The 17,541-nt window shown below is 38.1% G+C and overlaps 1 protein-coding gene across 1 annotated transcript in view; it reads left to right on the top strand.

Moving 5' to 3' along the window:
- The window catches only part of LOC145980858 (uncharacterized), a 93,667-nt gene that overhangs the window by 37,398 nt on the left and 38,728 nt on the right, over nt 1–17,541 (top strand). Inside the window, exons 3-4 of the mRNA XM_083113941.1 lie at nt 11,965–12,913; nt 14,721–14,728. Coding sequence (XP_082970067.1) covers nt 11,965–12,913; nt 14,721–14,728 — 957 coding nt within the window. The remainder of the gene's footprint in view (nt 1–11,964; nt 12,914–14,720; nt 14,729–17,541) is intronic.

Genomic DNA, 17,541 nt, shown 5'->3' with positions numbered 1-17,541 from the left:
ATTCCCCGTTTTCGTTCTTTACGTGACCTTGGGTGCAACATGCTGGGATCACGATTCTTGCCTGCTCACACGCCTCCTCTTACACACATGCGTCACTTCTGCGGGTCACCCATTCCACCGCCTATGCCCCTGTGCATTTAACCACGTATTCCTTTCTGGTCGAACTTCATTGTCACCAAGGTTGTACCTACTGTCAAAGGGGCTGACGACGGTAGTGCTTGGTTTGGTTATGGGCCACTTGTATTATTTAATTACATAACAGGTATTTTGTAATTTCTGAATATTTAAAAGCAAAATTCTGGTAAATTGATGTATAATTGGAGTGGAATGCTCACCCACTAATATTAAACAATATTTTGAAAAAAAATGTCACAATTTTCAAGGATCGGTATCGGTTTGATTTGGTAAGGGTATCGGGACAGCCATAGTAAAATAGTTTCATACATAATAAAGTAGGTGAAGTTACAGATAAAATCAGATACAAAGAGAAAGAGGGAAAATAAATACAAATACAAGAAATAAAGTAAAAGGGCAATGTTTCCATATTCCAGGAAAATATTTACGAATTCAAATGTCCCCTTTGACGCTTCTGGTGGACACCCACAAATAGGGAATTGACTCGTGTGAGTCAATACGTTAATATCATTTTAACATACTAAATATGATTCATCATGTCAATCTGATTTCACTTGATTCGCCCACCCCCATATATTGCATGCTATGAATGTAACTACTACACCAATAGCAACAATGTACATTTCCAGCATTGATTAATTAGGAACATATTTTTATTGTTTTGAGAGGGTGATGATACTCATCCACATCTTTTTACAATTAAGTTACACACACATTTAACACTCAAATTATCTTTAAAGAACAAAAAAATGAACACTGATCCATATAAAATATTGTTTACCGTGTTTAGTTACTAAACACTTACATTTCAGTTTGTTTGAGCACGATCTTTCCCCGTTGGCACGACTGCATTGTTGGCAACAATGCAATGAACTTTGATCACGCTCTTCTCATAGCACTTCACTCCAAACGTCATGCGTTCGCATTTCTTAGCGATGATAAATATGTAAAAATGACACAGTGGAGAGATATCACTATCAGGCGATATCTGAAAACACTCGACGCATTGCTCACACTCTCACTGCGAGACGTTAAGTTTTTTCAGTAATCAAAAGATAAAACTTTCATGCCTTCTTTGGGCAGAATAAAAATATTTTGTACTGTTGATTTAAATAAATTTAAATCTTGAAATCGTGTTACTCCAAATTTCTACACTCGATTCAAATTATTCCCTCCAGAATCTTGTCCAGATGTTCTGCTATTACAAGGCCGCGAAGTGTCTGAAATAGGAAAAAATAAAAGTTTATTAATACAATACACACATTATTAACCTTAAAGAGTTCTAGGTCTAATATTAATAGATTCGAAACGCTTTCCAACATGTAATTATCGCAAAACATACTCAGCACAAAAATGTGTATTAACATAAATTAGACAAGTTTGCCTCTGACATTTGGTAAACATATTCGGTTTGTTTATAAATGTTTTACAAACGGCTGGAAAAGCTTATTTCGTGAAAGAAGTTATAACCAGATAGGTTATACTACTTCTTAGTGTTAGTAATATTGTAGATGTAAAACAGAAACGAATTTCTAATGGGACCTGGCAACATTCGAGAGTGCCAATGGAGGACGGAGAAGAGATGTGTATGTGAAATGTTTCGTGTCGTGGACTTCATTCATAAATAGTTATTTCTTCATGTGTAATCTACTGTGTAAGTTAGTTGTTACTTCTATATGTGTTCAGTGCACCAATACATTAATCTTCTGTAACACAGACTGTTATTTCTTGTGACATTAGTGTTTTGCCTGTTCATGTGTGTGTTAATTCTCTTTCGCCATTCAACTTCTACTCGCTGTTCGGAGATGAAATAATTCGGTAAGATTTGGTTGAATATTACATTCGTTTGTACCTATATCCGGTTACAAAGTCTCTGGCAGATTTTGTCCTCCTTTAATCTGAAGTACATTGTTCTGTCCATGTTAAATTAATAAACTCAATAAAGTTTATAAGTGCGGAACACGGCAACAGAAACCAATGTGAAGCTATGTAAAAATATATTTCAACCTCTTCTTCAGGAAAACGATAGATGGCACTGTAGTAATCAATTATTAATTTATCAAGATTCTATAGAATAATTCCTTAGTGTTGCTGTCACCAATGAAAAAATGAGGCTACGCTAAAAACTTTTCTTTCAAAATTACGAATTTTGATGTAAATTTTAAATATGCTTAGTTTAGTTTAGTTAGCTTCCATTATCACCCGTGTAATATCGTGTACCTTGTTTCTACATCAATCGACATATTCTACCAACATTAAAATGGAAACTGACCATACCTTGATTTTTTTAAAAATATATATCACGGAAATAAAATAATGTATACTCCAGGCAGGTATCCAAAAGGGGGGGGGGCTTAGGGGGCTCAAGCCCCCCCAAAGTTTTCGGTTTACGCTAGATAAAATGAGGTTTTTGGTTTTCTTGTGGTGTGAAATAAAATAATGTGACGATAATTTAAGGAAGGAAATAATTATCGAGGCAAGACGGAGAATGTTCTCTAAAACTGTTATTGATAATAGCAATTACCCCAGGTGGGGTACAGGGGCTCGACCCCCCCCTCCCCCGGGGAAATTGTTAAGATTACACTAGATAATGTTAGGTTTTTGGCTTCTTGAAAAATGTGCCAATAATTTAAGAAGAGAAATAATTATCGAGGCAAGACGGAGAATGTTCTATAACCCTGTTATTGTTAATAGCGCGTATCTAAGTTTGGGATTAGGTGGCTCGAGCACCCTCCCAGGAACATTTTCAGTTTATACTAGTTAAAATTAGGTTTTTGGCTTCTTTAATAATGTGACGATAATTTAAGGAGAGAAATAATTATCAAGGCAAGACGTAGAATGTTCTATAACCCTGTTGTTGATAATATTCCACGAAAACTTTTCTTGCGCTTTCGGTGTAGTCGCAGCACTGTGTAAAGACTTGTGAGCATTTGGAAGCTGTAAATGTAGCGCTACACGTAGGGTTATTCATTGTAATTTTTTAATCTCTGGATAGCGCGAGAGGGAACATTCTTGAATAAGAGGAGCTGACGTAGGCTACTGGCAATATTAACAAAGGTCCACAGAAACGTATAGAGGACGACATCAAAACAAACAACTTTTCTCAGTAACATTTTTCTGGTTGGTGCGTCGTTTCGGCGGCCCGCTTTGCCTCCTGAATACTGGCAACCCAACACAACATTTGATACCATTTGTGATGTTATTTCCTGTCGTGAAGCGGTGCGTGCCAGGGTTGCCAGGAACACACAAATTCTTTGAAAAGTGTCATGGCTACAACCAGCCAAATTATGTACCGTAAAATAAAGCGAGGAAACGTATTCACTAACCCAACGGGAAGTTTTTGGTTTGGTTTGAGTTGGTGTTTTAAGTCCACTTTATGCACAGTAAGGCTAATCGGGACTGGACCTACGGTTTAAAGTGGGATCCGAACCACTGTGCCATGTGCCTCCACCGGGTATCGAACCCGGGACCCCTTGACTACAAGGCGACGACGCTACCACTGCGCCATCGGGGAGGCCCAACGGGAAGTGAATCAATGATACCGAAAATGGTAGAAAAACAACGTATTCAAAAGGAAGTCGTCATATCGAATTTTTTCTCTTAGCCTACATGATAAATATTTGTAAATCTCGTTGGCAAGTTTACATCTACAGTTTAGTCAATCCACTTTGTCAATCTGATACTGGTTGTCTGTGACACACTGAACAGTTGACAAAATAAAAATGCAAGAACTCAAAATTCCAGAGATAAGTAACACATAAAGTAAGTATATTCCCGACATTATGAGGCCAGGGACAAAACTGATTGAAAATACAGGGATATAAATAGTAGTAAAACAAGCCCTCCGACGACTGTGTTTATCTAAGCACTGCATACACGTGTAATAGTTAGTAACTGTAAGTATGGCAGTATATTCGCTGCTCATTCACTATTAGTTTTGTTACTGTGGTTGTACCTATTTTAGCCATAATGTAACAAGGTGAAGCTTGGATACTTCCGTTATCAACACCACAATACCAAAACGCATGAATCAGAACACAAACCTGTAAATATCAACGTTGCAAATATTTGACATGTAGCTGGGCGTAAGTAGTCACATGCAAGCTATAAGTCCAATACAATTTATTGTTGATTATGATATTTGGCATGTAGGCTGAGAAAAAATCCGATGTTAACACTTCATTTGATTACATTGTTTTTATACCATTTATCGTGTAGTTGGTTCACTTTCCCCTTCCCCTGGCATGACTGCTGGGCTTCTGGCGCTGGTAAGTCGTAATACCCTTCACGTTTGGTCTACTGGACGCGTTCCTCGCTTCGTTTTACAGCTAATAATGTGATTGGTAGTCTGTCATTTTTCACAAAATTTGTGTGTTCCTTGCAACACTGCCGTGCGCTATTTCACCGCAGGAAATGACGTCACAGATCCGATCAAATGTTGTGTTAGATTGCCATCATTCAGGCGGCAAAACGGGCTTTTTAGAACGACTGTAGCACCGAAATGACGCACCAGCGAGAGAAATGTTACTGAGAAAAGTTGTTTGTCTTGATGTTTTCTATACGTTTCTGTGGTCCGTGGGCGCCATTAAAATGACACCCTGTGTATCGAAAGTAATAAGCGCAAACTGACACAGGTGAAAGTGCACGATAATAGAAGCAAAAAAAGTATCAGTAAACATGTGTCTGCAAACGAGCCGTTTTCGAGATAATCGCTAATATGTGATTACAAACCGCCACTGACTTCATTGTTTGTAAACGTCGTCCTAGTTAGAAAAATGCTAATAATGTGTGCGAATGTGTGGGTACAAGCCGGAAATGTTATGTTTGATTGCAACGACAAACCTCGGACCGCAGAAGGAGTAAAGCACAAAATGTAATCAATGACGGCTTGTAACCAAACTTTCGCACACATTATTAGCATTTTACCAACTAGGACAAAGTTTACAAACAATGAAGTCAGTGGCGGCTTGTAATCACCCATTCGCGATTATCTCGAAAACGGCTCCTTTGTAGACAGACCCATGTTTACTGAGACTTTTTTCCTTCTATTATCGTGTACTTTCACCTGTGTCAGTTTGCGCTATTACTTTTGAGACACCCTGTATATATATATATATATATATATATATATATATATATATATATATATATATATATATATATATATATATATATTTATTGTAGTTTTGGATATATCGCTATATTGAAAATGTATCGATTGCTGATTCAATTGTTTTGCAGAGCGATAAACCACTCTAAGGAAGAATTCAAACTGAGCCTTAGATCTTTATATTTGCTATTATTGTTCGGAGCTTATGGGGAAAAGTTGGTCCAGGCATCTCACATATTTAACAATTTTCGAACTTAACTGGCACCGCGTAGTAAACAATAAATATGGTTAAGGTTTTTTGCCCTTTCATTGTTATTTTGTGTTTCAAAGATCAGAAATTATGAAAAAAAAGTCTATCTGGGGCCAAACATGGTAATAAGCAAAATGAAAGAATGTTTTTGTCTAAACAAAAAGAAATGTTTTTGAGACATTACATTTGAAAGTATAGAAGCAGTGGCGCAAACACAGGGGGGTTATTTCCCCCCAACCTTCGACGGAAATGAGTTCTAGGGGGCAAACATTGACGGCCAAGTGTACCTGCAGGGGTCAATTACCGCCCACAACTTCAAATTTTGTGCAAATAGAAACACTATCCGTAAAATTATCTTGCTCGCTTCGCTCGCAATTCCTTCTTCTTTTAATTTTATCAAGTTCATAGTTAGGGGGTTGGCAACACTTATTAAGTTCAGTATGCGCAGAAGCATGCCCTAGTATTCTGTGCTTGCAACAGAGATAGATTCGTCAGAGTGGAGTTGTGTACGTGCGAGTAACAGTAAGGTGAAATGGCTGCCGTAATACAAAATCCCGCCAAATGTGAAGTGAGATCTGTCTGAACGCTGTTACGTACCCAATATGCCCAAATAATGTAAATAGTCTGCAAAAGCGGAGTAAAGATGGCAGCACCAGACGTGCAAGATTAAGAAATAACATAATATATGCGAATAACTATATAAATAAGAATAAACCGAATAGGAATGATGAAAAAAATAAAGTCTTCTATAAGAAGATAAAGAATAAATATAAAAGAATAAATATATATATTTGGTAAATCAAATCAGTGATCATACGTAAATTAATATGAAAATTAAAGAAGTCAAAGCACTGATACAAGTTTGTGTCTGAACAGATATTGCATCTGTCTTATTGATTTACCATTCCCATAGCGGAAATTTTGTATACATCAGTGGTGGCGCGTTCCAGTCGACGCCCCACAGCACTTTTGGTTGCGCGTTTCAACCGTAGCACCTACTTGGATGCGCGTGTTAATCATTTGGCACCAAGTATATACTCTGTTGTACCTAGTTAGTGTTGGCGCGTTCCAATCGCAGCCGCGAGGGAGGATATTAGTATAATCCCCAAAGCTTAAGAGAAAAGGATAAAATAATTCATAAATCGTCGAAAAATGGAAACAGAAGGAAGTCCAGATCCAGAACGTCCATTAAGAAGGAAGTCTAAATAGAAGAATATACAAATTGAAGAAAGGAAATAATATAAACATATTGAGATGAAAATTTCCTGTAAATAGGCAATATAGAAGAACGTATCTTATCATGTAAACATTCAATTTCCATGTATCCTTTTTTATAGAATATATTCGTTTAAACGTCTCCATTGGAAGGCATCCTGTCTGGTTTCGTTGTCTACAAGAACCCTACCCTGTAGATATTCTACTTGAGGTTTAAGATTAAGATTTATGCACCTTGCACCAAATGGAGGTGGCAACGCCAAAGGACAGATGCAGCTGACATCCATTGGGAATTGTTTGCTATTTATGGACCGACAGTGATGAGTAAAGGGAAAGTCAGGCAATGGTGCAGATAATTTCGGGAAGGGCGTTCAAATGTCCATGACGATGAGCGTAGCGGAAGGCCTAGTGTTCAGACGGACGATCTGGTGGAACGCGTTAACGAGAAAGTGCGTTCCAATCGCCTGTTCACAATATCTGAACTCGCCAAAGAGTTTCCAGAAGTGTCTGCGAAAACAGTGCATCGAATTGTGATTAACAACCTGGGGTATCACAAACTGTCAACCTGTGTGTGAGGTGGGTACCAAAAATGCAGACAGACGCTCACAAAGAGCAAAGGACAGCTGTACGTGAATTTTTGGCCCGCTGGGGCGGAGGATGGGATGACCTCTTTTCGCACATAGTGACGGAGGATGAAACCTGGATATCATACGCCACTGGGAAGCAGCAGTCAATGCAATGGCGGCACTCTGGTTCTCCTAAAGCAAAGAAATTCAAACAACCACCATTAGTTCACAAAATCATGGCAACCGTGTTTTGGGACCAAAAGGGTGTGATTTTTGTGGAATTCTTGGAACCATGATGAACAATTACAGCAGAGGTGTATTGCAAAACACTGAATAATCTGTGACATGCCATCCAAAATCGGGGGGGAGGAGTGCTACGCTCTGGAATTTTTCTGATCCATGACAACGCCCGCCCACACATAGCTGCTCGTACTGTTGAGACAATTCAAAGATTTCGATGGGAACTATTCAATCATCCCCCTTACAGCGCCGACCTTGCCCCCAGCGATTTTTTTATTTTTCTTCACCTGAAAAAGTGGCTTGCATCGAAGCGTTTCAACGACAGTGACGTGCTCAAATCATCATGGACTGGCTGCACTCTCAGGAAGCAGAGTTTTACGCAGAGGGTATGCGGAAGCTTGTGCCACGCTATCAGAAATGTCTGGAGGTTAATGGTGGCTACGTCGAAAAATAGCCAGGGTATGTACTTGTTTACAATAAATTTCTTCTCCTATCATTTTCTTTTTTTAAAAAAAAATATCCGCCCTTTTTCTTGACATGTGCCTCGTAATATATGTTGTATGTAATATGTATTAAAGTAACTTTGATTACGCACACAATTTAGTGTCCATATGTGTGAAACATATATCGTGCATGAAAGTTATACTTGTTAATGTAAAAAAGAATTATATTTGGAATGCATTTATCAAGCATTTTCTGTCTTTCAAAAATAGTTTGTGTGCCTGTGTTCCATTATTAGTGTGAAATTGATAGTGTTGAAAAAATAATTCAAATCGTTTGTTCGAACACAAATGCATTAGTAGCAACTTCTATCCCCTTTTTGTATAATTTACGAGGGTAATAACGTCTCTGATACTACTACTACTACTGCTAATAATAATAATAATATTGGTCACTGGTTTGAATCCCGGCTTGGGCATTGATGTTCGATAGTGTCCATTCATCAATTTCATCATATCATCACTCATCCCCATCTTCGAAAAATTAGCCAAAAGTGGCACAAAAGCGAAGTAAAATAAAGCAAATTAATAATAATATAATAACTTTATTATTATTAATAAAATTATTATTATTATTATTGGTACGTTTATCCTAGTACTTGTCCCCCCAAAGTTGCGCCTCTGTATAAAAGAGAAGTTATAGCGATTTTAACAAACGCCTGAAATCACCGCACGTGACTAATTAAAAATGGCCACAAGCCTGAAAATAATTTTCAATGTCGATTTTTAACAGTTGAAGGATTTAGAAGTAAGTGGCTATATAATTATCATTTTTAAAAATGGTGAAGCGATATATTAATTAAAAATTGGTCCACATGATGTGGAATGACCCACATATGTTTCAATTCTACTCGGTCAATTGTACATATCAGATCTGTGCCGTTTCAAAATATATTTTCTTTATCTAATTCATCCTCATCGCCACGATTGATTTAAAGTGGTGGAGGACCACGAGAATTTATCAAGATTGCGCAAGATAGACAACACATAAATAAAGCTTCTGACGTCTCAGAACTCACATCCATTGTAATGTGACTATTTGTGTAATAAAAATTAGTGAGAACTTAAGCTCTTTTATAGATACTCAAGGCATTTTTAATATCTATGGAATATAATTCTCAGATTGCTTGCCTGAATAGTCCGAGAATTACTTTTGTATTCCAAATGTAAATCTTGCATTAGTTGATTTGAATTTCTGCGATGTAGTGCGTAGCATTTTTGGTGCCATCTTGTGGAATGTTTCTCCGGTCATGGAATTATTTGTCTTTGGTCTCATTTAGCCATTTTTTTTAGATTGTATGCTAATTGATTTTTGGAACATGGGTGATTTAGCGCGTTGAGAGTTCGACTCACCATCTTGCTACGAAAGGTTGGTTGTTTGAAGTTTTGCCTTGAGTCCACTTTATGCACACAGACAGACTAACGAGACTGAACGTACAGTTTAAAGTGGGATCCGAACCACTATGTGCTTCCACTGGGTATCGAACCCGGGATTTCTTGATTACAGGGCGACTCATTTGCTCTAAGCTATCGGGGAGAGTCCTGATCCTGTGTCGATTTCAGCCTCCCTTCCCCCTGCACTTGGAATTATGTCGAAATTATTTGTCTGGAAAATGTTGCACTGATCACTTACTAACAATAAAGATATGTGTGTTCACCTATTATGTAGGTTACCCATCCAAACATTTGCTGGTTTAGTGGGCCAGTTGGGTATGATACAGATACGGTTTCTATCAAAGTATGATGTTTCGCAACGTACATATTCGCGAGATACAGATATAGCAGAACGGTAAATACCCATTGAAGACAGGTAATTCGTACAGACAACGGATCTATATAAGAAGAAGGACGGTGTAGATAAATATGAGAGTGACCTGTAAGATGTGAAGAATGGTTATCACAGACAAATTTATTGCTTTTCAAGTATTGTGACCGCCCTACATCTAACGGTGAAATGTGGTACTAACTTGTCTAGCTCCTAGCATCTTGGTCCATGGTATAGGGTAGTTTCTTTGATGCGGTCACTCTCCACTGAACGTGGTAATCAGGGAAAGAATTTATGTGTAGTACAAATGTGCTAAATATGCAAATATATGATTATTTTAATCAAAATATGGACTTTAAATTGTGAAAATTCACCTTTTCAATAATATAAGACACTACACAAACTACGTACATAAAATACAGTAAGCTTACATTGACATTAATTGTAAAACAACACAAAATTTGTTTTCATTTTCTGCTCTCAAAACAATGAATAACAAAATTTTATGGTAAGTGTTGGAAAGTGAAATTCCTTCTGTTGTCTGTTCAACATCGCAAGCAGTAATGGGAGTGTATTTCAAATTTGTCAGTTATTCGCAATAAGATAACCCAACTCTTTCGGTTACACGGGAACATGTAGTTATTGCGCGAATATGGAGTATATGTTGCGAAATGTTCTGAAATATGAAATTATTTGTAAAAATAACTAAAATATGTACAATATGAGCCAAAACCCAATATATATACAAATATGGAAAATAGAAACTGAATGTCTCGAGTCTACATGCCATGATGCGCAAAGATAATACAAAATATAACTGATTTCAGCTTCATACATAAATATGTATTTACATATAAATCCATTTCCTGATGATGATAATGTAATAGTTGAACACAATGGCTGGAAACAATAATAGTTGTTACACCAGGTATTGTCGTCACATCCCATTTCATCGCAACCAGCGAATGTTACAAGATCGGCATGGAACACATTGTATGAAGTGCAGTGTGGTGATTTTGTGTGCATATTCCGTATGGACGTAAGAACACCACTGCTACTCGGACCAAATGGCGGAGACTGTCTGTACTTCGGCGGTAAGCGCCAATACACAAGGAACACATTGTGATTTGCGGTAGGAGTTTCATTGGTATCACCTTTGCCAGAAAGCACCATCATTGATTGGTGCTTCGGTGAAGAAAACTGAGTGCATATGCATAATGAAAATCATGTAGTGAAGTTTAGTGATATTATTTGCATGACTTCTGATGCAGACACGTTGCGAATAATTTATATTGTCGAATAGAAGTGCATGTATACAAATAAAGTTGTTCCAACACGTTTGTTGACGTTTTCCTGACCAGTAAGATTGCACTAGGTGCAAATCTGGTGCTGAAATCTAGTTCACAGTGAACAACATCCAGGAAAATACTTCGTGAGACCATTGATCGCACTGTTCTACTCTTCCAAAGGGTCATTCATGTTGACGGGCGCATACTGACATGAACTCAAAGTACTTGTTGTTGCTAAGTTTCACAACAATCCATTGCTTCCAACTGGCTCCAGAGGACTCTGGAGTATGGGAAATTTAATTCTTCTAAGCTCCATATTTCCACCTGGTGGTGAAAAGTTGAACTACTTCAAATCAGCATTTGCTTCCTTATGGTCTCCATAGCGTGTATACCAAATTTCAGCTCAATCCGTTGCTTCAAAGGGGCACCAGAGAGCTCTGAATAGTGGAAAATTAATTCGAAGCCCCACATTTCCACCTGGTGGTGAAATTTGAACTATTTTTAATCAGCATTTGCTTCTCCATAGTCTCCATAGCGTCTATACCAAATTTCAGCTCAATCCGTTGCTTCTAACGGACACCAGAAGGCTCTGAGTAGTTGAAATTTAATTCTCTGCGACACATTTTCACCAGGTGGTGAAAATTTGAACTATTTTTTAATCAGCATTCGCTTTCTCCATGGTCTCCGTAGCCTTTATGCCAAGTTTCAGCGTAATCCATTGCTTCGAACGGCCTCCAGGGTGCTCTGAGTAGAGCAACTTTAATTGTGGCCACCCTGAATGTACAAGTCTCACCACCATCAGCCCTTCCTTGGAAACTAAATGCCTTCATTTGCGAATTGTAAAGCAAACTTGTGATGCAATGATCACTAACAACAATGTCTTCTTTATTTCAGAGGCTGCTCTGGATCCTTGCACTAAGCGCAACGCTGGTGCAAGGAGAAGAGGAGAGCGCCCAAGTGGAACAGAAGAACGAACAGCCGCCTGTCCCAGTGCCGCAACCGTTCAGGCCCATACCCCAGAAGCAGAAGCAGCAGAGGCCGCCATCGAAGCCAGGAAAGCGTGGAGCTGCTCTGTACGCTACGCCAACAGTTGCAACGCTCACCGAAGCCATCACAACGGTCGTGACTCCAACGGAAGTCCCCGCTTTGGCAAAGCCAGTCTTCACTAAGGCTTTTGCGGAAGATATTGGAGCCTTGGGGTATGCTTTCGGCTACGGAGGTGCCTACGGTTACGGCACACCGTATGTTGCTGACGGTGGAAGGATAACATCTATAGAAACACTGATCACGGTTACCAAGGAAGTCCCATACGCCGTTCCCCATCCTGTTCCGGTCGAAGTTGAGAGACACGTACCCTTTCCTGTACCGCAACCAGTCGCTGTACCCGTACCCAAGCCTTACGCTGTACCAGTGCCACATCCTGTACCCGTGGAGGTCAAGAAACCCGTACCATACATCGTCGAAAAGCCTGTACCGTACTTGGTACCTCAGCCAGTTGCTGTACCTGTACCCGAACCGATAGGAATTCCTGTTCCAAAGCCAGTGGCTGTTCCCTACGATAAACCATATGCTGTTCCTGTCCCTCAGCCAGTGGCTGTACCGCAACCTGTGGCTGTCCCTGTGAAAGCACCAATCATAGTGAAGGAGCCAGTGTACGACAAAGGACCAGTGTACATCAAACATCCATTGCCATTGTACCTTAAACCACCAGCGCCTTATGGACATAAACTTGTCCCAGTTCTTCACGACCATGAACACGATCACATACACTACGATCTTATAGATTCACACGACTATGTTCGCGGTCATCATTTATATGGGCATACATTCCACACAAGTTTATGTGACTAATACTGTACATAATACCCTCCTTACATATCAGTTAATATAAACAGCACCACACCTCCACAACAGTACAGAACGTCACACAACAGTAGTGCCATCTCTTCTTAGCTTTCCAGTAATAAAGTAGAAGTGTGCAAGGGCAATTGTTGATACCAAAAACTTAAAACTAACGTCTACATAAAAGACATCTATCATAAACCATTAATATATATATAGAGTTGAGTAGTAACAAGTTTGTCTTTGAAACTAAAGACCGCTTTAATACATGTATTCACATCCTATTAACATTAATGTTAGTGCAATTTACAAGATATGTATTACTTTGATATTTTTTTCAATAAATCTTTTGTATTATTAAACTGTAAATGTCTAATTTTGATTGGAATTATTCCATTATTGATATGATAGCTATCCAGTTTCTTCATGTTAACATTTTATATGATAAACAAGGCTATTTTAGTCCAGTTTCTTTGAAATTTTCAAACTCATGCACTTCTATCTTGCACAGAGAAACTTCATTAAAACCATTTTAGCACTTGGCATTTAGTAAAAACCTGAGATGACGAATGAAACTTCTTAATGCACATTTCACTCCCAGTGCATTGTGAATTCCATGATGAACTAATTAACTAATGCATGAAGAAGCATGTTATTACGAGAGAAAGACAATTAAGTGAGTGATGCAGCATATATTTGCTGTTAAGTCCTACGGCCTTCCGACCTGTTAACAATTTACAAAGGATGAAATATGATGACGTAGGAATTACGTCTCTGTAACAATTGTTTAAGCACTAGTGTCTGAAAAACTGATGGCTTCGACTTAATACTTAAGACGCAGTATTGCATAATCAACAATAGCTCTCAAAATTCTCTGAATGCTATTGATAATGGGTTATTTACTAGCATGCAATGTTAATTGAACATTATTCATTGTCTAGACCTTATATTTGAACACTTCGTTTCGGGACAGCATATCTTCTCTCGATCTCGTGTGAAAAATTCCTTTTGCAGATGATTTTACTATGTCCTGTTGTAAGTTCGATTCCCTCAACGGCAATTGTTCACCTGAAGACGAAAATTGAGGCGGTCTCGAAACGTACGAGGGGAGAGTAAAAAGTTTTGAGCCTCACACGGAAGGGGTGTTTGAGCTACAGTTTCTCATTATTAATCCTCTACATAATCATATAATCTCTATAATCACCCTCCAGATGAATGCATTTATGCATTCTGTGCTGCATTTTGTTTACAGTCACCTGGTAGAATGATTTGTACTGAGTCTCACACCTCTGGATGACCGCCTTCGTCCGTGTGGAACTGAATTTTTCATAGCAGGGAAAAAAAGAAAATCTGACGGGCCAGGTCGGGGGAATAAGGTGGATGGGGAAGTGCGGTGAAGCCACACTGGACCAAAAGCAGCCTGCAGTGAGGCCTTGCCGACAGAAGTACCGAATCACGGCTCTGTCGGCCACTCTGACTCTTCATTCATTGACAACCTGACAAAAAAATAGAAGAAAACATGTGAATTTCCTAAACGTTTGCACAGTGTGTCCTAAAACTCAAACCTTACATCCTCCAAAATTTAAACTACCTAGCATCACTCCTTCCATGTGAGGCTCAAAACTTTTTACTCTCCCCTCGTAGTATTTGAATAGGTGTAATTTTAGGAGCACTAGACAATAATCATTGCATTTTAACACTATCTCTCATCCTGTGCTTCTGCCATTAAGGTAAAAACAAGAACTATGATATTACTGATTTAATGTAAGTTTAAATTTCGATTACTTTATGTGGTTCTTGAATTTTAGTCCATTTGGTATTATATTTTAATTGCTAATACCATCAACAGTTCAGACTAGCGGGTTCGGAGGCCTACCGCGTTATGGTCCGAGTTCCTGGGTTTGAGTTTCGGCTTGTGATTGGCTGTTCATTATGAGTGTTCCTAGTTCAATTTCATCTAACCATCATCACTATCGCCGTTATTAGCAAAAAGTGGCAGAAAGGTGACGCAAAATAATGAAAATATAAACACATAAATACTTCAGACTTACAAGGGGGGTTATCTAAGTGTCCCCCTCCGATTCCCATGAAACTTGGCAGGTGTATAGAATAGCCCAAAGGAAGAAATACGATTTTTTTTATTACGGATAAAAACTGTTTTAGGGGGCAAAACCTCCCCTCTAATGTCAAGATGAGGACAAATTGAGATGGGATCTGACCCATGTGTCCCCCTCCGATTTCCATGAAACTTGGAAGGTATATAGAATAGCCCAAAGGAAGAAATACGTGTTTTTTGTTACGACTAAAAGACTGTTTTAGGGGACAAAACCTCCCCTTTAACACAGGGGTCAGATCCCCACTTCAATTTGTCCTCATCTTGACATTAGAGGGGAAGATAACCTCCCTTGTTAGAGAAAATGTAGGTATAATTCAGGCACTACAAATTTACATCCTTTCGAAATATAACCCTATGACCATTTCCTGTCGTACAGGATTTTGTGTATCGCGCTTGCGCGAGAGGTTACCTGTTTCGTTTGTACCAGTGTCAAGTGAAGGAAATAGTTCGGTACGAAGCCAGCTACGTGCAAGGTTGCTTCGAGGTGTTGCTTGTGCGTTTGCAGAAATGTAAGTGTATGCTGTATGAGAGCGAGCTATTACATATATCTTACTTCAACTGTATTTTTTTTATTTGTATAACCCGAAATGTGTTTGATAGCTTCAGGCAGGGTGGTTATACAAAGTTTGGCGTACCCGTCACAGGGACTCGAAACGAACGAGCATTACTCAGCGCGTATGGACTGTTAAGATAGAGAGCGACTGGCAGTGTAGCGACCACGTGACCTTTGCGATTCAGTTTTTTTCCTCGTCAGCTGTGCGCGAAGACGTTGCAGTGCAGTAATCATGTCAGGAAAGGCGAAAGAAATGGAGCAGCTTTTAAAGCAAATGGAAACTCGTATGTTCGAAAAACTACAAGAGCAGAGCAACGAGATGCAGGGACAATTACGAGAACAAGGTAAGGAGTTAATCCAGCAAACTAAACACGTTGAAGAAAGAATTAATTCAAGTGTGTGCAAAGTTGAAACCTCGTTGAAGCAAGAAATTGATGTCGTAAAAAGTGAAATAGTGAGAATTGAATATAACCTGAATGCAAAGGTTGAGTTACTTCAAGAAGATTTTGTGTCGTTGGAAAATAGAATAGAAAAGAAAATAGCCGACGATAAAGCAAATATGAAAGAATGTACAGGTGTGTTCAAACAACAAGTTTTAGAATTACGTAATCATTTAGAAGGTAAAATTAATGAGATTGCAGGTAATTCCAATGCACAAAACATTAAATTACGAGAAGTTTTTGACAATAAAGTAAAGCAAAACGAAACTGTGTTTGTTGAAATAAAGAAAGCAATGGATAAAGATCAGGCTAAGTTTGCTAGTTTGTTCGATCTTGTTAAGAGTAATGAATATAGTGCGAAAGAATTAAAAGTAAGGTCAGATAATTAAGATGTTCATTTACAAGATCTTGCTAAAGAATTTAACGAATTAAATACAAAAGTAGGTCATACTTTTCAAGATTTGAATCAAAGTGTGCAGTCTACCAAATGTAAAATTACAGAATGTGATACTACTGTAAAAGGCTGTGTTCAGCAAATTTCTGATATTACACATAAAATTGACGTAATAGAAGGGAAATGCGTTGGCATGGAATATCAATTAAGAGATTTGAGCAATGAAATAGGCATGTTGAAACTTAGTTTAAATAACATTTCGTCTAGTATGAATGTTCCTTGTAACACATACGTAGATAGAGAATCCAGAATAGATGTAAGTTCTTTATCGAAATCTAAGAATGAAAATAAGGTATCTTTTCCGAGAAAAGTATCTGAACATATTACGTACAGAAAAACACAAAATTATGTTGAAAAGGAATATAATCCTGAAAGTATTTCTTCAGGTTCTGAATATCAAGCAAAAGTGAAAGGAAATAAAGATAAGGCTGATATAAATGTAGGATTTCCATATGGCAAAAACACTGAAAGTAAACGTGATAGTAGGTTAAGTAAAGTAAATGTAACAGAGTATAATAGTTCTGATAGTGATTCACAACAAAGGCTTAGAAGGTAAAAAAAAAATTAAAGCAAGGAATATTAAAATATTCTGATGTAGATAGATTTCCTAAGTTTAATGCAACAAGAACCGATTATTTAGCTTCCCAGTTCCTACAGGAAGTGGAAGATAGGTTTGAAATGTTGAATGTGTCGAGAAATGAATACATGAGATACATTCCATTGTTATTAGAAGGAGTTGCTAAAAACTGGTACTTACAAGAGAAAGCACAAATATGTGGTTATGATGAATTTAAGCTTATGTTTTTAAATGTATTCGAGAGTTCTTCATGGAAATCGACTCTTTTAGCTAATATTTTGTGTAAAAGGTATTCTAAAGAGTTAAAACAGTATCTTTTGAGTTACTTTTGGTCTCAGATTAATCTGTTAAACATTATACAGCCTGATATGAGTGATCAACAAAAGATAATTCTAGTAGCTCAACAGTTACCTGTAAAAGTAAAAGAAGCTATTTTAAATCAGCCATACATAAGTTTGAATGTAGCAGCTGAGCTTGTAGCTAGACATG

The sequence above is a fragment of the Lepisma saccharinum genome, chromosome 28 (assembly GCF_977018435.1).
Source record: "Lepisma saccharinum chromosome 28, izLepSacc3.1, whole genome shotgun sequence".
Classification (NCBI taxonomy): domain Eukaryota; kingdom Metazoa; phylum Arthropoda; class Insecta; order Zygentoma; family Lepismatidae; genus Lepisma; species Lepisma saccharinum.
This window is presented reverse-complemented; position numbering and strand designations above follow the sequence as displayed.